This window comes from Mchenga conophoros, linkage group LG7, assembly GCF_057382185.1.
Source record: "Mchenga conophoros isolate Kocher_MC1m ecotype Shallow Benthic linkage group LG7, M_conophoros_male_GT1.1, whole genome shotgun sequence".
In the NCBI taxonomy this organism is placed as follows: domain Eukaryota; kingdom Metazoa; phylum Chordata; class Actinopteri; order Cichliformes; family Cichlidae; genus Mchenga; species Mchenga conophoros.
The window spans coordinates 21,256,413-21,279,588 of NC_140532.1; the positions used below are offsets into that span (position 1 = coordinate 21,256,413).

General features: G+C 39.9%; 1 protein-coding gene across 1 annotated transcript in view; it reads left to right on the forward strand.

The window, feature by feature from the left end:
- Positions 1–4,461: 4,461 nt before the first annotated feature.
- The window catches only part of cspg4 (chondroitin sulfate proteoglycan 4), a 73,476-nt gene continuing 54,761 nt past the window's right edge, over positions 4,462–23,176 (forward strand). Inside the window, exon 1 of the mRNA XM_085282838.1 lies at positions 4,462–4,930. Coding sequence (XP_085138964.1) covers positions 4,855–4,930 — 76 coding nt within the window. The 5' untranslated portion in view covers positions 4,462–4,854. The remainder of the gene's footprint in view (positions 4,931–23,176) is intronic.

The window sequence follows — 23,176 nt, forward strand, 5'->3', positions numbered from 1 at the left end:
GTGTCTTTGCAGATGTAAAGGGATGGTACAATAAGACAACATTGAAAGGTCTGCTAAATGCCCTAATTTAGCTTAAACAGAAATTCAAATGCTGGGAGGAAAAGATTGATTCAGTGGCAATTTTTACTTACCTGCTACTTACCTGGCATATCACTAGGTGCACTCATATTGGTTCGTTACTGTTACATGGCAATGAGTGAAATCAGTGGCCGCTGTGACTTAAAGATTGGAGAGGACAGTTGGAAAACAAAACATTTTCACTGTTTCCCCAGTTAGCAAATAATCTCTACTTTCTTTAACCTCCTAAGACCCGAAGTCTTCAATGGCATGCATTTTTAATTTCTCTTCAATATTTGGGTTGATTGGCACCTAATGAATGTAAAAACAAAGAATTACCAGATTTCTTTTTTTTTTTTTTTTACCAAATCTTTGTTCCTGAGAAAAATGAGATTCACATATGAGGATATTTGTTTAAAATTTCAATAGCACAGTGGCAGTATAATGTCCTCGTAAGTGGATACCAGGCCCTTGTAGAGCAAAATGTAATATTTTGCTCTAGACAACCCAAAATGTGATGTCCACATATGTGAACGCCAGGTCCTAGGAGGTTAAAAAAAATGGCTCTCAGATTTTCTTAAAAATATTTTCTGCATGTTCAGGAGTTGTGCTTAGTCCCTTAGTTACAGTGGAAATAAATCTAAATGCTTCAGCATACTAAGACATTTAGGACAATTTGCTCCCAACTTTGTTTGGGGATGGCCCGTTCTGGTTAGAATATGACTGTGCAAGTTTTAATGAGAAAATGTGGTGTAAAAGGACTTGGCTGGCCTGTACAGATTTCCAACCTCAACTCGATAGGACAACTTTGGGATCAATTGGAGTGGGGACTGTGAGTCAGGCTTTCTCATCACATATCAATGTCTGACCTCACAAATGCATTTCTTGAATAGTCAAAAATTCTCATAAACACTCCTGAACCTTGTGGAAATCCTTCCAAGAAGAGATGAAGCTGCTATAGGTGCAAAGGTTAGGACCTAATGGATGAAGAATGGGATGTCACTCAAGTTCATATGAGTGTGGAGGCAGATGAGCGAATACTTTTGGCAGTAAAGTGTATATGTACTTGTAGATATCACAAGTAGATTAATTATTAGATTGTTTTATTTTTGTTTTTACATTGATTCTTTACTTGCTATGAAAAACATCACCAGGGCTGTGACTAAACAAATAAAAAATTAAACTGTCTCACGTACATTTAAACATTTCTTTACCAGAATGCTGAATTACAACCCATCAGATTCTCCCTTGTTTTAATGACAGAACTGTAATTAATTCTATAATGCCCTTTGTATCATATTTGACACATGAGTTTCTGAGACCTCTATCTCATCAACATGATCAATACTTGCCATAATTTCAAAATGTTAGGAACAAAATTCTTTTTTATTCTAAAATTAACATTGTTGTTGTTAACAAACAGTTGCCAAAAACACCTAATGTATCAAATGTGATACAAAAATATATCATACACAAAATGATATAGCAAAAAAAATTGTGAATTTTGTTATAAGGGTCAATAAACATCTCAGTTCCAAAAAATCAGAATTTTTGGGCTAATTTTTTGATGGGTTGGGTCTTACTATGGGCAATTGTAAATAAAATGCAGTTGTTTAGTTATGTCTCAAAAAGTACTTTGCAAGGAGTACCAACTACCTCTTGAGCTATGGCCCAGCCAGTGGAATGAACTGAACCATGTTATCCATGTGAATGGAGAACCTTATCTTCACCTTCTGGACAGAAACATTACTCTAAATGAATGCTAATGTTGCTCCTTGAAATGTTCACAGGCAAATGATTCCTAACAAGTCCGCAGCAATAACCGCATCCCTATCACAGACACTGTGCTTCAAGGTAGTCCTGCTGGACTATGGTGGCAAAAAAAAAAAAAACCAACAGATTTAATGGTATATCATGGTTTTTTTTCACTTTTTTTTTTGCAGTGTAATGTTTGAGTGAATCTTTATTTGCTTTTGTCTTGTGCTGCACCACATTAAATGCATACATGCAGAATATCAGCATAATGTAAAGAGACAGCAATTGCAGACAGCACAGCACAGCTGTAAAAATAGGCATAAAGAATTACACATAGCGATGTAAACAAAAAGCAGATGTTTTACGAGGTTGGAAATACATTCAACATGCTTGTAGACCTCGAGGATACGTATTATGTACTTTGTGAGCATATTTGAATGTAAACAAAAACCTGTTTGTTTAAAAGCCTCCACAGGACACCTTTAATCACTGCATGACCATATTCATTATTACCAAAAAAAAGTCTCATAAATAGCATCAATTTACTTTAATATAGACAAGTTCACACATATCTACTTACATCATCTGTCATGCTTATGGTAAAGGGGTTCCTGGTGTTGTGGGTTACATAAGCCTGGCTTTGCTTTCACATACTGCAGGAGCCCACTCATATCAGTGGGTGACATCCCTCCAGGGAGAGTTATGCATCCCCAGGGAGGTGAGAGCATGTCATTGGTGCAAACGGTTGGCTAAGGCTCAGAGGGAGCGTTTTAATTGTAGCTTGTGTCATGTTGAAATAGTCAGTAAGGCTTTGGTGACAGAAAAGGTTGCCAGCAATAAATGGTGTTGTGTTACAAGTATGATATGTTTTTACAGGTCTTCCAATGGTTACAGTGGCTCATGCTCTTTTTTGAAATGTGGAGAAATGAGGTCTTCTTCATGTTAAATGGATCTACGCCTTTGTTTTATTCAACACAATCGTGTTTTGGAGAATTGGGCTTTTATGCTATTTAAATAAAAAGTGCTTATGTGTACAATGCATTCAAACTTAGAATTATTACATTGAAAATACACAGGAGCAGGTTTGCGGTTTGTGGAGGCCGCCATGTTCCCAGCATCATATTTGAATATAGTGGCTGGTATGTGGTTAGAGACTGGCCACATACTAGCATATTGCCAGAGAAGGGGTACTCTACACCAAAGAAGCGAAAATGTCATCCTCTTTCTCATAACCTCAGGCCTCATCTCCTGAACTGAAGCCAGGGCTCTAACACATGAAAATGTGCATAAACATGTTATTTATTCCCGATATTGTTGTAGTTACTTATTGTCAGCAGATTAGACATGCGACCCTAAGCAACAACAGTGACATGTTATAAGCCTACATTCTGCCAACTAATATTAGGCTGAATCATCCTAAAAATAATATTTTCTGATAAACTGATAAACAGTTTGATTACATTCTCACATCATATGAGAGTTTATTCAGTAAGGGTCAGACAGAGAGAGCAACAACCCGACACTGACAGCTGAGGTAAACAGTAGACTCCTACAGATAGGAGACAACTCTGGGGCAGCTCCAGAACCAGTCTAAACAATAGCAGAAACACAGGAACAGGTCTCTCTTGGCTAACTAAAATATGTTTGTCCTACAGCGACCACCGTAGCTAAGATTATGCACTATCCACATTATGGGATGGGAAGTTTTACACATACAAGACCATGTGGTTGAAAGGAAGCTTGTTATTTTCTCCTCAGATGTATGAAATACAACTGAGAGACAAAAAGTGCTTATTTTAAACATTTCAGGTTGTCCGTTCACCAAGTCTGAGACTAACAAATATGCAGTCCAATCAATCCACAGTTAATGCAAAAAGCTCTCCTGACTGTCATAAGTCATTTGAAATTATCTGTAATATTTCACATGCCAGTTAATTTGAAGGTAATTTCAGAGGCATTGTTTGTTCAGCTGAAAAGCAAAAGTCTAATTAATCTGCACGGGCTGCAGTGAACGGCGAATAGCTATTGTAAAGTCATTCCACACCTGAGAGGAAGTGTTCAGAATATTCTAATTGTATTCCCATTTCAGCTGTCAGCAAGAGTGACGAATAAGTTGCCAATCTGCTGACTGTGAGACAGATGAAATTGAACGTTCAAGCTTTGCGAGTGAATTTGAGGTTTAATCTTAGCATCCAGCCAGAAAATACTAATCCTTGTGATGAGTGTATGCATGTTCATTACCAGAAATGAAAGTATAAGCCAAGTGGAGAACAATCAGCGACAGCACTCACCACAAATAAAGTCTTTCCCCGAGTGCTTTATTTGCGCAGTAAAACTTTTCTATTGTCCCTGCCCTATCAATAGGGAGACAAGAGAGAATGCAAATCCAGAGCAACCAACCTCTACTCCACACTCAAGTGTGAGCTTAATTAGCTTCAGGAGCAGGTTTGTTGAACAAAAACATGAAGAGCCAGACATTGATCAAGGGAAAGGCTCGAAAGATAAAGCACCAATGGCAACCTGAGTTGTCTTTAATTAAAAGTAAAGGGTTTATCCTTGCAAACGGGAGCTGCTGGTCTCTAAAGGGCACTCCAATTACAGACTGAGACAAAAGGGAAAAAATCCACTGGAGTAGTGAGCTTGTCGTGTCAGAGTTTTGATTTGTGTGGTGTTACAAAAGCCATGTAAATTGATGCGTGTAAATTTGTTGTGTGCGTGCGTATGAGAGACAAATATATGTATAAACGGGTATTGTACTTGTAAAAATATGTAAGTGTCGGGTCAGCAAAGAGAGTCTGGTTATGATTTTCCATTCTTTGAAGATCTGTGTGTGTGTAACGTGTGCACGTGCAAGTGTGCTGGAGAAGGGTAGGGGCTGGGGTTGGAAAGAAGGCGTCCCTCTAGCGGTCCCTCCCCAGCCCTGCCCCTTCACATAGAGAAGTATCTTGTAGCAGGTCCCAAAACTGGAAACTCATTCAGTCTCTTCTGAATGGAGTGTCTTTAACACAACAGTGGAGGACTTAACTCTTCAGCAACGAAAATATGAGAGCCCTGCATCTGGTTTTTGTTGGTGCCTTCCTGAGTGTACTGCTCTGCCTCCCCAGCCCTGGTCATGGAGGTAAGTGCCACTGCAAATCCCTCTTTTAGTGTCCTGGCTCTCCCCTTCTGCTCCCATTTGTCAGAGATCCACAGAAAAAGATCAGATCACCATCTCTGTCTGAGGCTTCCCCTCTGCATAAATCCAACCATGGTTGGCTGACAAGTTAATCCCTCAAAACAAACCCAGTATCAACGTTATCCTTTACAGATGCTGCACTGGGCTACAAACTTTCTAAGTAACTCCACATCAGATCTTCAGTTGTCTCCCTTTTACTGTTGTTTATTCATTCTCACGGGACACATGTCACTCACTGTTGTAAAACCTTTTATATTCTTCGATGAAACTCAATACACTGAGGAAAAGATGAGCAATGGTCTGACCACTTGTCCAAAGGCTGGGGCAACATCTGTCGGCTTCTCCTCTATCGCATTTTTTCTTCTTTTTTTTTTTTCTTTTTTTTTGCTTTCAAGTCTGTGGTGAGCTGAATGAGTGAGCGCATTTACCTTGGGAATGTTTGCATTGAAAGCGTGTTGCCAAAAGGCAGGAGGTAGAGAAGTTGAAGCCCTCTTAGCTGAGGTCCTGCTGCCGGCAGCAATGAATGGCTCTTTCAGAGGGGAAGTGCACAGTGGAAGGCAGAGCCGCTCCTTATCCAACAAGAGAGAAGAGAGATGAAAGTAGCAGTGAGAGAGAGAGAGAGAGAGGTGCTAGTAAACGAGTGAGAGAGGCAGTGTGTGTGCGTTTACAGGAAGCAGCCGCTTGATGGCCAAAGGATTATACAATGATCCCTTAGAGTAAAGAGGTACAGATATACTTTCTCACTATGATGAGCTAGTTTAGTCCTGCTGGATGCAAGTGCAGTTTGTGTGAGATGCAGAGTGCTGTGTGTCTTAATGGGAAATGAAACCCCCCCTGTCTTCAAACAGCTTAAATAACTCACATTGCCACAAAGTTGTACACATGGCAAGTTGGCATGTTCAGCCTTGGACTTGAGCAGCTGTTGGGCCCATTGTTTTCCCCCTGCTGTCAGATTTTCAAACCCTCGCTGAAAATTCCACTCCAATTAAGTCTGGACAAATGTCTCCATTGGCAGCTAAAGTGAAAAAGTGTCCCTTGATCTGCATGTAGGAGTATTGCTTTGTTTTAGTGGCACATAGTCAAAGCTCGGCCGGGGAGCTGGACTCGGTTCTTCGGCACTGTGATCTGTTCACGGCAAGCATGAAAAGAGTCATCTGCCATTCTGTTTGCTCATTTCTAGATAAACCCCGCTGACGGGCGTGACAGTGACCCCTCTGCTGAAGAATTAGCTTTACACTGAGCAAACAGTGCTGTCTGAGTACAGAAAAATATGATTTGCTAGCGATTTATTTGCTAGCCTTTTGCATAACTGTAATTTATGTCTTTATTTAGATATAAAGTACACATTCACATGTTGGTGTTATAGTTACAGTAGCTTTGCAGTTCTCCACATTTTTAAGATGAAATGTTCCTTTGATTGAAAATGTGGCAGAATATAACACAAAAACTGCACCGGGGAACGATTTCTCCTCATCTAATTTTCTGCTGGCACAATCCTCTGTGCCTCAGTGTGAACAGCACTCACCCACTGACCCTAGAGAACTAAATGCTAATGTTGACCAGATGTACCAAGTCACTGATTAGATTTTGGCCCCCTCTGCTCTACAAAATGCCTGCCACAAGCTGTTGGGGGATTCTTCCATAGGCATCCTAGAAGGCTTACAGAGGGTTTCATTTCCTCCCAGTGTTTAAGTCTTCAGCTGTCACGGGACATGCACGCATGCACAGTGTCCAGATGCTTTGGTATTTTTTGTAGTCGTTTGCACCTTTCTACTGGGGATGCCCATACTGAAGTGGTAGACTTGTAGTCACTTTTATTGCAGTTCTCCAAGTCCAGAGAAATATAATCACTTCTGCCACAACAGCAGAAGCAAGCAGCACAGTGAGACGTCCACTATCACAACACTTTATATGAGCTTTCTTCTGTGGTGCAATATCCCATTTTCCAATTGAGTCTTATGCTGCTGTTTTTCATCCACTTAAATTGCTGTGAAAAAGTATTTGCTCTGTTTCTGATTTTTTTTTTAATTTAATGTCACACTTACCAAAAATCACCCCAAATTTTTTCATAGTACTCACGTGACATGTGAATTAATGCAAAAATGCAGTTTTTAAAAGATGATTTTATTTATCAAGGCAGAAAAAAAGTCTTTCACATAACTCTGGAGGAATTCTGTCCCAATCTTCTTTGCAGAATACTTTTAATTCAGCCACTACCTGTTTAAGGTCATGCCAAAACATCTTGATTGGATTTAAGTCCAGACTTTGACTAGGCCACTCCAAAACCATTTTGTATTGCATGCTACTAACTTGCTGGTGTGTTTCGGATCATTGTCCTGCTGAATAACCCAAATGAGAGTGCGCTTGAGCTTCATGGCACAAACTGATGGCCAGATATTCTTTACTTCAGGATTTGTGAATAGAAAGCAGAATTCATGGTTCCGTCAATTACAGCAAGTCATCCAGATCCTGAAGCAGCAGAGCAGCCCCAGACAATCACATTACCACCACTATATTTGACTGTTACTATTATCTTTTTTTTCTATTAAATGGTGTGTTAGTTTAAAACCAGATGCTTTTCTAAAAATGTGGGAAATTGTGTTCTCTTTGGTCAGCAGTGTTTTGTTTTTTTTTGCCTAGAAACACTCCCACATATGCCATTTTTGCCCAGTCACCTTCTTGTTTCTGAATCATGAACTCTGACCTTATCTGTAAGGCCAGTGGCAAGTAATGTCTGCAGTTCTAATACAAATTCCTGCAACAAAAGCGATATTTTTTGGACACACAGCCAGAAAATCTGTAGTATTCTGTATTCATTCGTTATGAGAGCACTTTTTTCATATCAAGAGAAACTCGCTTTATCATGGTTGTGTCTGAAATTGGACTTGACATGTTCCTGTTCTGAGTCTTTAAAACACCCTGCAGCTCTCTATCTGTTCAGCAGACTTTAAAGCTGCCCTTTAACAAAGTTTGGAAAAATTGGATGGGTAGTTATTTCCAAATCATAAATAGCTCCCCAGTGCATACACGTTGTTTGGTTGCCCTGGTAACAGAGTTTTTCCTCATTTTTCTGTCTGTTGATAAGTGCACAAAGTTTGATGTTCCTAAGGAAGTCACATCTACTGCCACTCCCACTGTTGGCTGTTATTTACTTATTTACTGATTTCCTTTTTTCTTGCAAATCTTTCTAAATTAGGTATCTTGTTTGTTGTCTTGTTTTGCTTTCTGAAAATCCATTTATGAGATGTAGGCATTTCTAAAATACAGATATGAACAGACAAGCCCCTGCTGGCAGAACAAATGCTGCTGTGCAAATTGCTGCCAATGAATATGTTATGAAATACATACCATCTATCATCGCAAAAGCACCGTTTGAATTCCCATATACCTAATTGAGGAAGCTTTTCCTAAATTGCTCAGATAACACACATTAAGAGAACATCTACTACAAACAATATCAAATATTTTATGCACATTTGTAAGTGTTTCAGAGATGTCTTTCTGCTGAATGTGTTTGCATTTTCAATTGCAAAGCTTAACGAAGGGATTTGCATCCCAAGACTGCATATGAGCCAGCTATCTCCCCATGGGTATAATGTTACTATGGTAACAAGAAAAAAAAATAAATATGGAATTTGCCTCGGCTCTGTGAAGTGTCCGTATACAAGGCCTCCACATGTTCCTTGAGAGTTGGCAGGGAAAATGGTGTGACTACAAGTGTCTGCACAGAAGATTAATAAATCCAATATTTGTGCTGGGAAATTGATGAGATTAGCCTTTATTCCAGGTTGTACTGGTCCCGCAGACATGCTTCGTGACCCTTCCCTCAACTTTTAGTCTAAACACAACGTAAAGCTAAGATAGGATAGAAAAGTAGCTTTTGGAGTAAATGTAAACAAGAAAATCTGTGTTTATAAAAGGAGGGAAGAACACGCAGCTCCTCATCTGCCTTTTCTCTCTCAAGGGAGGACCAGGTGCTTGTAGCTCACAGTGAAATGCTTTTGTATTAAAACTGAGCGTCTTATATCCATGTTAGTGTTGTTAGTACACTGTCATAACAATGCTGGGTTCAACATTGCAGCTGACCAATCACGTTCTCTAAGCTTAGAGTTAGCATTAGCCAAGAAGTTAGCTAATGCGATGAAAAGCTATCACAAGCAAACCAACATAAGTAACCTAAATTTGGCTGAAAGCAAAGCTAAGTTGGTAATATAGTTGTTGTTTTGCATAACTTCATAAAGAAAACTTTAGAAATGCTTACCATTTGTTCCAAAAGAGAGTTTTGTATAAAGAAAGACTTTTTTCCTCTTTTCCACCACAGTGCAGGGCAACGGCATCACAACATGACTTATCAGTTTCATGTTGATCCTAGTGGACCAACATCAGACACACCCATCCACTATATAGTGTTTGCTACATAGTGGACACAGTTAGAATAAGTAAACACTGTAACGGATAACAGCACAATCTATACACATTACTACCATATTAATCTATGCACACCTATTCATTTCTGCATACTTTACCGTAAATGTATCCACTTACAAAAGGATGAGAGAAACTGCAACTGTGCTACAAATCTTTTATGAATTATCATTATGCTTTTCATTTCATAAGCAAGCTACTTTCCACTAACACATTTACAGTTTAAATTGACCAGCTAAAATCTGTAATTTGAAAGTCATGCTGCTCTGGCATAGAAGGAGATGAGCCACTGCACGGTTGAAACATCTGAGGAGCATTATGCTTGCCAGGCACTCTCAAAGAGTAAGAAAATCAAATTAGCTCCATATCTGGTGTCTCTGTTTTGTTTTGTTTTTTTGGTTTTTTTTTTTTTTTGGGGGGGGGGGGGGGGGGGGGGTGTTTGTTTCATAACAGATAAACAGGCTGCAACACATGATGTCTCGATGGATGTAGCGCTCCTTCTTCTGTACACTACCTTTCATAGCGTCACTTCACTGCTTTGTAGTGCACTATAGGGGAAATTCACAGTCAAGATATAGAAGGCTTATGCACTTACATAGCGAATTGGTGGACAGTTCAGACACAGCCATGTTTTATTTCCCAAGAAAATATGAGCTATAATCTGCTTCAAAACACAATAATACAAATCCCATCATTGAGGAGAAAGCAGGGTTTTGTTATGTTGTTTTATCTTAACATTTGCCTTAAAGAAAACAAAAAAAACCTCAACTCTGATTGCTTATGCACTGCAGACGAAGTGCATGTCATCAAAAACTTAAGTGCAGTATATGAGTGGCCCTTGTACTTGAGACAACATTCTGCTCACTGCCAAGCTCCTTCTTTAATGCGTCATGGAAATGAGACCCTTATTTCATCTCGAAGCATGGACAACTATCAATATTGATAATGTTTCTCGTATGATATAACCTTCCTCACTTCTGCCTGCCTGATGTCTCATCCTGCCACTTTCAGAGAGAAAGTTTCAGTGAGTCGTGGTTTATTAACTGCTTTTTTTTTTTTTTTTTAGGATTCTGGCCTGAGGCAAACATCATTGCGAGAATCCAAAATTAGCTGTATAGGCAACCTGCCTTACCCTGCTCCTTTCCTTTCTATAGCTTCATCTTGTTACTACAGGTAGAATTTTATATTTGACCTGCAGCTACAGAATGAACAGCATGTCTGTTCAGTGATTACAGTAGCGGGCCAATAATTGAGTTTTTTAGAGGTTTGATTGCTGTAAAAGCAATAACTTCTGTCAGCTTGTCCTTGAGCAAGACACTGGTGCTCATTCACAACATGCTGCTGTGGTCAGATAAGCAAGTCAGCTACAAGCAAGAAATGTAAAATACAAAAGGCCTTAGAACAGTTGGGCTTGCTGACCACCTTATCCTTTCTTTCACCTCAGCAGCACAGCCCCAGCCAATTTACAAGGTGTTTTCATAGTTTCCGTCATTTGCATTAGCTAGCGGGATCCCAAGAATTTGGATGACCTTGGAACAACCATCTTGGAGCCCCAGACGGTCAGCGTCTAGTGCATATGCTTCTAAAATATCATATGATAATAAAAATATAATTGATGAGGGGCCATGAGAGCATCTGGAGTTACATTTTTGATAGTCCTAGTTTGAGCTCGGCTCGTGTAATGCAAATCCTTCTGTTCCTGTCATAGGTCTTGACAGGAAAGCTCACTACATTGACAAAAAAAATGAGCCATACATAACTAAATCTGAGTAACAGAGTAATCATAACATAGGATGAAGATATCAAGTTTATCAAGCTGTCTTTTATGCAGCTGTAGATGTCAATGCCGGAGTAAGAGAGAAATTCTGACATTGAGGCATTCAGTGTCTTCAAAAGCACACGTGATAAAGTACATATCACTTTATTCTCAGTGTGATGCGAGAACCCTGAAAAACAAAACATACATACATGTCCCTTGCCTTGAAGACTCTGTACTCCTCTGGCAGATGATCTTTCCAACATTGTTCTCTTTGAGATTGCTGGCTGTCATTGGAAGGTGGCTCAGATAATTTTTAGGGTTATGATCTGCTCAGAGCAGGCAGACAGCCCACACACAGAAGTCATTTAGCTTGGGGTGTGTGCACAAAAGAGTTTCTGTGCATAAACACAGGCCCAGATTTTGTCCCTAGTTAGACGTTCAGAAGCTATTCCAGCAGGGCTTCCTGTGCTGTTTTAACCCCTTTCAAGGCAATCAGATAAGTTGGTGGTACGGTTGAGTAATGGAGATTCTGTAACCAGATTTCAGGTCTGTAGGTGATTATTTGGAATTTCAGATTGTTACAATTACCTCGTCGCCATACAATTTTCGGCAATTCTTACCTACAGCAGCAACAGCACGGGGTTATAGCTGCGCCGGCAAGGGAGGAAAATAGCTGACATTTATCAAAACACCACACTGTACAAAAAGTGTGACCAATAATTTTTCTCTAAAACCATGACAAAAACAAGTAGTGAATGAATACCACTGGCAGACATAACTGAGAAAAAATATTATTTAAATGGCTTGAGAGAGATATTGGTGGTGGAGGTGTAGGCAAAGGATAAAAAAATTGCAATAATTATGAAACATCACATGCTAAAACATATATTTTCCTTTTAAATCTGTCCAAGGTTATTGATGGAATATTTAATTACACTCGTTGCAACATAATGTGTTGTATTTACATCCTGCTGCCATGCTTTGTCATTTGCTTAAATTACTAGAGGTTGTATATCTGTGTGGGAATCTAGCCACGCATACAGTAAGGTCCAGATTTGAAACACCTTGAGACACTGAAACTGAGAAACACCTGCAAATTTCATGCATGTTGACAGTGTAAATTTTCATTTCTGTTTGAAATGGATGAGATTTTCAAGGCAAGTATTTATATGAAGATGCCCAAGTTTGTGGCCAAACTCCTCAAAATAGTTACACACAGCTTTTTAAGGTGGCGGCAGGTAGATTGTTCCGAGTCCTTGTGGATTTAAGCTGTCAGAGTGCCTTCTGTCTCCTCAGGCTAATTCAAAAATATTAAGACCACGACTCTTTGGAGTCCAAACCACCTGCTGAAGTACTTGTTTTTCTTCTTGTCACTGAAGATACTTTTTGTGTGTACTCCAGTTTTGGTGCTATGAATGTAAAAAGCAAAACTTAAGGTTCAGTCTGTCAAAGGAACTGAAACTTTTTTATGAGCGTTGTTAAGGAACCAGCGTGTTAAACACACCCTAAAATACATTTTTGGCATAGGAGCAGGCAACCTTGTACAGTAAAGTACTGCTCCCCCCCCCCCCCCCCCCCACCACCATCCCCCCCAAAAAGCCCACAAAACAAAACTGTAATAATGTGATAATTTTATGCACATTATGATACCTGTAGGACCGCAATGGGGCCAGAATCTGTGTGGGACATTTACATTCAAAGTGTGTTATGACCCTGAGAATGATGGACTTGCATTCTTAACTGGCTGCACCAAATGAACTGTGTTTATTTTTGATAAGAGCTGTCGGGGAGTTTAGTGCCCAAAATGAGAACTCTAGAGAAAATTCTCATCATCACAGAACGGCCAAGTTTTCAATAAGCAGGAATTATGCATGACCAGATGTCTCGATATGAGCCGCCTCTATGGGGTTTTCTTGTTTTGTTTGGGGTTTTTTTTTTTTTTTTTTTGAGGACAGTCTATTTTATCATTTGAATAAAGAAGAATCCATTCTGTTCTGGCTGCCATTGTTTCCTTTATCAATTGAAAATACATGAAAAGGAGGAGGGGAAAGGGATTAACAAAATTTTTTCTCATTCCAAAGACCTTTTGTGGAATCACTTATTCCCTCTAAATCAGTTTTCAAAATCTTTCTTCTTTGTTTGTCTTGTTGATCATCTCATCAGATGTTTTTTTCTTTTTAATGATCATATGACGTAAATTATGTCTGTGTTTTTATTGGGGAACAGTGCCTTCTTTGTTGAACACTGCACTGCCTGTTACTCACATGTCCTGGAATCAGACAAATGTTGCCAGTAGGGTAACAAAAGGCAAGCACAGGCGCTGGAAAAGCAGCATGAATCATGGGAAAAATGTTTCCAGTGTTGAGCTGATTCATATGAGGACATGTTGGGAAAAGCCTGAGGTTTCCACTGCAACATCTGGAGCTGGCTTGGTCAGTTAGGAGCGAGGCAAAGCTGGAGGCTTTAATCAGACTGTCCCACTGATTTTGCGTACCGAATATAGACAAAACATCTGTGGTGGAAGAATGTCAATTAGCCAAGTTTTGAAGTATTCTCAGGGTTGCTTGTTGCTTTTTGCTTGAAACAGATGTACAGACTGGGTTGTTATCAGGAGCCATTATTAATCTCCTGGCAGCCCTCCAACTTCCTGAAAACGAAGTTTTGTATACAGTCAGCCAAACAAAATACATCAAATGCTGTACAGCAAATGAAAAAAGATGGCAATATATTATATGTCGAACTGCACATTTCTCAAGTATAATTGTTTTGTTCACACTGTTCCTTACAGAAATGAGCATGCTATTTTTAAGTGAATCAGTGGTAGTGTGCAGATGAACACACTGTTTTAAATATAGAGAAATCCACTTCAACTGTGGGGACTCCCTCCAGCCCAGAGGGTGTATGACTCACAAGCACAAGGCTGCAGTGGTTAATCATGAGACATCAGACTCCAGACTAATAGTTTTTTGTGCTTCTAATTAGTCGTCCACTCCTAGTTGTTATAAGCCTTTGCTCCAGGACGGCAAGACGAGTTGCTGCAGTGCGAGAACCTCCAGGGACAAACAGCATAGTTCTGCTTGGCGCATTTGGTGACTGACAGAGTTTAGAGTTTTTCCTGCAAACTCCTTAGATGTGACGTGGGAAATTCTCCAAAAAATTTAACACAGATGTGTTTTTTTCCACATGCATGATTTTCAGCGATGAAATTCCCCTTTTTATCCAAATAGCTAGTCTCCTGCTATCAAATAGCTAGTCTCCTGCTATATTATTCCAAAAACACAGCAGCGGGGGGCTGCGGTTAGGACAGACACTTTTCACAGCATGCAGACCAGCGCCAGATCTCATCCTGTTGAACATCTTGATCAACACCACAGAGGGACCTGAGCAATTTGAAGCCAGGTGGCCTCATTACAAGCTGGGTTCATACAGAATCAAAGGGGGTGGGGATAGCACCAGCCCTGGGATCTGGCATTCTGGAATAGCATGGCCTAGTTAAATATAGCTAGACAGTAGCGCCAAGCAAGAGCATGTTGCTTCACACTAGGCTGACGAAAGAGACAAGGGAGGAAGGGAGGAAAAGGGGATCCAGGGTGGGGATTTTGGCTGTGTGTATGTGTGCGTGTAAGAGAAAGTGTTTATGTGTGTTTTCTTTATGCATTGTGGCTCACACAGATCCCAGTGTTGAGGGACCAGAGCAAATGTCGTCATTGCATTGGTTACGAAGGCTTAAAATAACCAGAGGAAATGATGTGTCCCATGAAGTTTAGTTTGACTGACTGTCTGCAGTAGCATGAAGCAGAGAACAGCTACACAGAGGAGCTGAAACACACGTCACTGCTTTGCCAAGTTACACAAGCTCCTTGTGCAATTATGTGTTGAATCTTTCACACAGTGATGGCAAAACAGATCCTCAAAACCTGCTGTAAAAACGTATTTGCTCCCTTCCTGATTACTTATTTATTTGCAAATTTGTCACAATTAGATGATTCAGGATATTGAGGAAAATTCAGTTTTTCATGAATCATGAATTAACTGTGATTAACCGTATTCACTAGCCATGCCCAGGCCCGATGACCGACAGACCTGCTGCATCGAGAAATCACTTAAATACAACCTGTCCGACAAAGTGAAGCAGGCTAAAAGACTTCTAAAAGCAACACATCATGCCACAATCTAAACAAACAACAGAGAAGCAAAGTCAACGACATATATCCAGCTGGAAAGGGTTACAAAGCCATTTTTAAGGATTTGGGACTCCAGATTTAAGTCCTCTGGTTCTCTCCAGCATTTGACCTTAGAACTGAAGAAGCTTCTCGGATGAGAGGTGAAACATCTTCAAGCAACTTAAAGAAGTCCAGACGCTTTTCTTTCCAAGCTTCTTAGACTACGATGACATGGATGACTGAGAACCTTCACAGTTATACAGTGAGAGTCATTATCAAATGGAGAAAACCAAAATTCAACAACTCAACCAGGAGTTCACAATACAACCCCGAACAACATCTAAAGAACTGCAGGCCTCACTTGTCTCAGTTAAGGTCAGAGTTCATGAATCAACAATAATACATAGACTGGGCAAAAATGGCATCCATGCAAGAGTTGAGGCATCCACTGCTGACCAAAAAGAACACAAAGGCTCATCTCACATTTGCCAAGACACCTCTTGATGATGGGAAAATATTCTGTTCTTAGCTGGGCTTGATCTGATGGTAACAATATTGGCTTTCCCATGTCTATAAAGCTCTTTAGAGGTTGTTTGTTCGCTGTATTTGTTTTGGAAGCATCTTCACTTAGTAGCTTAAAGCCTTTGCAGCGTTTTCTACATGAACACGACCAACACACTCATAAAACACATATCATTTTGAACCATTGCATTACATTACCCAATAATTCTCTATCATCACTAAGCATGTATTCCCATTTCAACGCATTATTAACGTGTCATCAAAGGGGAGGGAGATCAAGCTCAAAAACAACAATAAGCTTTATTAAAAACAATTAGAAGAAGTAAATATATATTGCCCTTTAACTTCTCATTAGAAAATGAGAAAAACAAATCGGGACTCTAAGCAACTGACAGCACCAGGCGGGTGCATTGAAGTCAACAAGTAATCAGCCAAACCAAAAATGCAGATGATAAGGAAGGATTACTGTGATCCAAGAACAACCTGTTTTTTGTGGCTAGTTATGCAGTCTGATGTACTATATTGAGTCCGGCCTGGGCCATTGGATAGTCCCCATGGGAATGTGAAGATACAGAAAAAGGGAAGCTGACCATGTGTGACCCCAGAGCATCCTGTCCTCTAACAGCCAAAAACACATTCCTAAGCTTCTCTTCAGAGCAACGCTTCATTGTACTTTACCACAGAGGAGATACTTCAGATATCTGAAATGTTATTGAGTTTGGTTTAGATTTGGGTAGCTTGATTGTCACCACGTGCTTACTCGTAGTAAATTGCTGGGTTTCTTTCTGCAACATTGTACAGTCTTCAAGCTACAATGCAAAGTGACCTGAGAAGTGGTGCTATAGAAATATGACTGAAGAGAACTGAATTCTTGTGTTCTCACAACTGCTGCTTTCTTTTTATGGTCTTCTGATGGGGAAGGTTAAGCGTAAGGTTTAAATTATGCAGGTAAAAGAATGTTTCCACTTGATTTCATAAAGCTAACCAATGATATATATATATATATATAAAACCCATTTTAAGTATGAAAATCTCCTAGAAATGTGGTCCAATCCTTGCTGAATACTCCCCAGAGGCTGTATAGTGAATTTGCAGTGAAAGAGAGAACATTTGCTACACATAAGGGAACCAATAACTGCTGGATAGCAATTAGCTCAAGGCCAGCCTAATGGGGGGAAAACTGAACTTGTTTTTCTGTCTTCCTGCTTTTTAATGCACACAAATGTTTTTTGTTTTTTTAAATTACCGAACTCACAGTACTTCTTTGCCCTTTGCCCTTCCAGTAAAAACTAATCTTGTACATATATGGAAAGGCAAAATGGTCAAGTAAACAAACTGTGTTATATAAACAGATGGCCATTTAGTCGAAGCAGGCTGGAGGGAAGCTTTGGAGTGTAGTTCAAGACTGTAGTTCCTACTAACTTTGAAAAGGATTAGATCTTTTAAATGTTGAACTAATAATTTGGGTCACTGGTTTCCATCTGTGGATGTCTATATATCTGTAATATACAACCAGTTACATCAGCTTTCTACATCAGTAGGTGAAAAAGCAATCATCATCATTTACTGAGTAATTAGTCTGAGTTCTGTCTCAAATGAGATAAGTAGGTGAAGGTGAGTTACAGTTGTAGTATGAGCCAAGTGAGACATTATGGATGGGGAAGCATGATTAGGAAGGGTGTGTCTTGGGTTTCACACACACACATACAAACAAGCACTACCATACTTTAGCAGACAGTGAAGGAGAGTTTAAGAGTTTAAAACTGAAATATCTGATCCCTGGAAAGTGTAGGCCAAAATAAGAATATCCCCCCGTGATTCTGAAAAGCAGTATCACAGCCACAATAAACTTTCTCTAAACAAAATTTATGTTTTCCACTTTGCAGCCAGACATTATCAGCCCAGACAGTAAATCAGTTTGTTGACAGGGGACGATCTTCGAAAACTGACTGGACAAAAATGGAGCTTGATACAATCAATCACAGTTAGAAAAAAACAAGAAAACAAAAAAAAAACCTTTTTATCTTTCTGCAGGAGTGAAGATTTCCTTTCAGTAATTTGTCATATTGTCTATTTTGGTGGAGGTCTCAACACTAACTTGCTCAGCAGCTGCTGCTGCAGCAAACTCATACTGTCGTCTAACGTGCAAGCTACTTGTGAGGAAAAAATTTTTCCTGGCAGCTCAAAGTGGAATAAACTCAACCCACTGTCTTGCCAAAGGCAATGTGGATCTCTTTTGAGATGTAAAGGTACACAGTCAGTTATGTGGAAAGCTATGGCTTCATGTTAAAGGCTCTTAGTGTTTTACATGGTAAATAGCAGAGATAGCAGCACTGGTGAGTGAAACATCTCATGATAGAAAAACTGAGGTTATAATTACTGAAATTGCACCTACTCAAGTATAGACTCAAGTATAGACTCAAGTATAGACTCAAATTCTGACTCATTGATTAGGTGTACTAATGAACACTGCTGCTTTGAGCCCATACCATATTACAGATTGTGCTTGTTAAACACATGTTGGCATTGCTCTAACCTTTCCCTTCACCTCAAATGGGAAACCTCCAGCTTCTCAAAATTGACTAACTCTGCAAAAAAGCCTCTCCCAAGCAGCCAACTCTTCATACCGGGCGCACTCTGCTCCTGGAGAAGAGGCTGTTTTCAACATTACATCCATAGCTCAGCTCTGTGCTGGAAGGTGAAATCCAGTCCAGATTGGAAACAACATGATTCGGTACTGTCTCTTGAAGTTTGGAATACTGAATTACTGCCAGGGAATGTTCACTTATTACCTGACATCTGTCTTTGTGCATGTAGATCAGCATTCCTGAGTCTCTGTATGTGCTGTGTGCGCAAAACTTTGGAGCTAATGTAGCAAACCTTGCTTTACCTTTGCAGGACCTGCCATTAGAAATCAAATGCAAAAAAGCTGCATTAAAGCATCAGCAAACTCTGAGTTTCTGCCGTGCACAGCACACGGCTGCGATCGGAAGAAATGTACCGTAATAGAGGTGAAAAAGAAATGACAGCTAGATGATAGATGACAGTCCTACTATGGAAATGCTGTGAACAAGTAGGAAAGTTGGAGCTGAAAAATGAAGCCAACACTTAAGTTTCAAAAACAGCAGTGCCTCAAATGGTCCAAATGTAAGTCAGTTACTCCCATGTTAATATATCCAAATTTACAGTCTATAGCTACATCGTCACTACCTTAATTGTGATTCCTATTTAAAAGTAAAATGGGAGGCCGAACCTTCAGCTCCCAATTTGGATTCGGGAGACAGACAACCTCTCTCCCTCTACGACTAGGCTTTCCTTTCCTTTGTTCCTTTCCTTTCAATTGGAAATAGACTTTAGGTCATGTTTGGGATATTAGTGTATTTATACTGCAATTATGTGATGACTACTACAGATTATTGTTAGATCCCTTCCAAAAAGTCTCCACCAATGTTGGTAAATGCATTTCTCTTTTATTAACTTTGTGTTGTGTAACCTTTTTTTAACACCTTTCGCACCACCCTCTTAATCTTGATCTTAATATAGGGGGTACTCAGTGGTGGTGACCATAAGGCTAAATTTAAGGCTTTAGATTGTAAATTCACAGATCAGTATTACATCCATTCTTTATGAACAGTTTATAATGCAGAATCATGGCTTTACAAAGGCTCGAAACCCACTTACACTTTCTGTTTTCAAGTTTCTGGCTTAGCACACTGACACACTGCCTTTTACTTCCAACTTATTATGAATTTTTTTCTCTTTATACTGCTGCCATTACTACTACTCACCTAATCTGGCCTGGAAAGAGCTGCAAATGGCTAAAGTCTCACATCATGGCCTTGATTTAATTTAAAGGCAGAAAACAGAGCCCAGAGGAGGTGCATAAGTCGGGTTCCCTCTCAGACCATTTGATTTACAACATGCTGAAAGGTTATTATGGATTTTTGGTCAAGATAAGTTATTTCAGACTCTAATGGCTGAAATTCGGTGAAATTTGTGGCTTATTTTCTGTGTCTTTCCCTTAATATAACTACTAGGTTGTACTATGTTTATCAAGCGCAACATTGATTGCTGCAGTGTTAATGAGAAAATTGGTGGCGGTGGTGTGGGGTTAGCATAAAGGTGCTACTCTTTAGAGCAGCACCACTCTTCAGGGAAAGTTACGTAAGTGACATTTTAAACCCTTCATGGGTAAAGTTCTAGAACAGATGCATAACTGCTCATATATTATTTGTTGTTTGTTGTTTGTTTTTTTCAGTTACCTCCATGTTGTGAGTTATGAAGAACATGGTGTCATATATTCCATTCGACCCCCTGACAATAAGTTCTTTTTTTCCAAAGTCATGTGTTTTAAGGGCTATGCTGTCAGTTATGTTTAATGTAACTATGGAGTGCATGATCCATTTACAGACAATGGTGGGTTTTTTTTTTTCCTTGACCAGAAAAGACCTCCTCGGGCCTCTTTCAAATGCTAGTCATAAACTATTGATGGTGGTCCGCATTTGAACTTACTGCTGACTCCTGAATCACATCACTCAGGAGTGAGGTCATTTGGAAACAAACTTAGTGGCCCCAAAATAGTCAGTCTGTGTGGGGGGGAAAAGGGGAGCTATACCACATGAGGCCACTGTATTGGATTTATGAATGAGGCTTTAACTATGAGCAGGTGTCCAGTGTTACCGATATAATAAACGTCTTTCCTGTGAGTCTTGAGTTACAACAAGTATATTGTCAAGGGAGGGAAAAAGTGGTACTATGCTTTGTTGAGTGAAAAAGAGATAAATAATGTTAAACCATAGAACCTCATGAGTATCGTTTCATATGGGCATGTGGTATGATTTTAGGGAATCAATATGAAGACATGGAACACATGTTGTGTGAGGGGGACACTATAGTTTGACATTTTAAGGCAAGTCCTGTACCGCTTTGCTTCACCCTTCCTCACTCCGATATGCTAGCTTTCTGCTTTTTAAAATGGAGAAATCAGGACTAAAACAAAATCACAAAATATATGCAATCAAATATCTAAATTTGTGCAGCAATAACAGAAAGGATGGATGATGTATATATATCAAAACACATGGGCAAAAAACATTAAATGAGTGAATAAGCCCCGCTCAATAACAAATGAGCTATTGTGTCGTCACAGTGTTGCTTCACATTCACACTGCTGGCTTGGAAGCTCAGCGGTTAAGCATTTTCATGAAAAAGCAGCATTGTCCCGTTTTGTACTTTGCAGTTCAGTGTTCTGGATGTGTTTATTTCCATGGGTCTTATTCTGGTTGAATCGAGCACATCTGTACAGCATCTGAATGCCAGCTGGATGGTAGTGGATGCCTTTGGTGGGATTAACGAGAATCAGTGCACTACGGAGCGGCATTCATTAGCAGTCAGAAATACACACGCCGCTTCTCTTAGCCTGTGGAATTCAATTCTTCAACCTCATTTAAATTCTTATAAACAACTGTAAATATATTCATAACTAACTTCAGAACTCATTTACATTTGATCTATGGGGACAGCGCCATGCATTCTGAACAACTTCTCAACAACATATGTTGTGTTACATGCATGCCTCGAACCCATTATTGTATCCAGGGTGGTAACATAGGAGACGCTGATAAGTCTAGGTTTGACAATAATGGAAAGAAGAAATGGGAGACCTGTGAATGAACTGAGTTACAGCGTCAGCAGTATTCATTTTCATGTATAATTCAGTCAGTCTGCATGTGTTCGGCACAGTTGGAAGGGAAGCTTGAGAGCTCTAAGAGTGAAGCATGTTATTAGGTGCTCAGAACACCAAAGTCTTAAAGACTTAACTTTAAGATTAGTATAATTTTGTCAAAAATGGCTGGAGTGATTGATCTTGATGTTGGCAAGTTCTTTGTCAAGATAAAACTACCCTCTGTATTTCTGTGTGTGTGTATGCTCCGGCTGAACTAGAGCTTCCTGCCGAGGATGACTGTTGCCACATCAGATATCTGAAGCAGTTAAAAATAAAACACATTATTAAGATCTTATGAAGCTGCTGTCACACAGAGAGTGACGTTATTGGAAATAAGACCAACACCCTGATGCTACGCCAAGGCCTTCTGGTGAAACAGCGGCTCAGAAGCCTCCAGAACGAGCTCTTTTGCCCCCCGAAAAACAGAATCCCCTCCTCCCATCGGGTACACTGCGTACTTTCTCTTTGAGTCTTTCTTTCCATTTGTCCTTTCCCTCGCTGCATTTAGTCAAGTGTCGGTTGGAACAGATTTTTGAGGACACAAAGGATCCTTTTACAGTAGCCATCTGAAAAATAACTTTCTGTGCCATTTGTTTGGTTTTCCCTTTTTTTTGGAGGAGGAGGCAGTTTCCTCCACAGCCCGGGTTGGACAGCTCCTCCCTTTTTTGCAACCGAGTCGCCCTGCAACTTATAAATGTTTAAAAAAAGAGCCTCCTTCTGCTCGCTCCAAAACCACCTCAAAGCCTGGCAGAGTTAAAGGGCGAATGCAGTAAAAACGTATCAAACACATTCCATGTCATCAGCCACAGAAAACCCTGTTGGCTGTGCAGGCGAAAGGTTGTTCATTTCTAAACAGTTTTTTCAAGCTCTCCAAAGATCACCTTGCTTCTGCCCACCCGCAGCCCCACGCGAAGGCTGCACGGTCGTTTAGTGTCACTTCACCCTCAACTGCTAATTTGATAATTACATAAATCCGCCTGGATTTATAGGATGCATCTTCGCAACAGTTTGCTTTTTCGCAGCTGCTGCGTCGAGGATGACGGGTGAATTTTTCAACATTTTAGCAACACTGTGCCTGATATTCACATCATTAGGCATATTCACACCAGGGAGCCACCGCTGGTAACTGCAGCTTACAAGTATTGCTCAAGGGCACCTCATTGAACCTGTTTAGTGGGAGGAAACGGCATTACTCAACCCAGAGTTCATTTGGAGATTCAAACTGACATCCCTGCAGTCATAAAACCTCCTCTATAACCTTCATGCCATCAGCACATGCATATGCTTTTCACTTCACATCAGGTGGTCCTTTCTCTGTATCAAGAGCTGTGTATGTGTGTGCATGTGTGTGTGTTTGCTTGAGAGGATTGAACTAAGTGTGTCTGTGGTTCATTGGACGGACTCTGTGAGAAGAGGAAATGGGAGTCCTCGTGTGTTTGTGTGTTTATGTTTTTCTTCATGTGTGTGTCTATCTGTAGCATGAGACAAACAGATGACTCATTTATTTTAAACTTCTCATAAATCATAGCATAAGAGTTTACCCATCATTGTACTACTAGAATAAAAACAAACATGGTTGCCATATACCAAGGCTG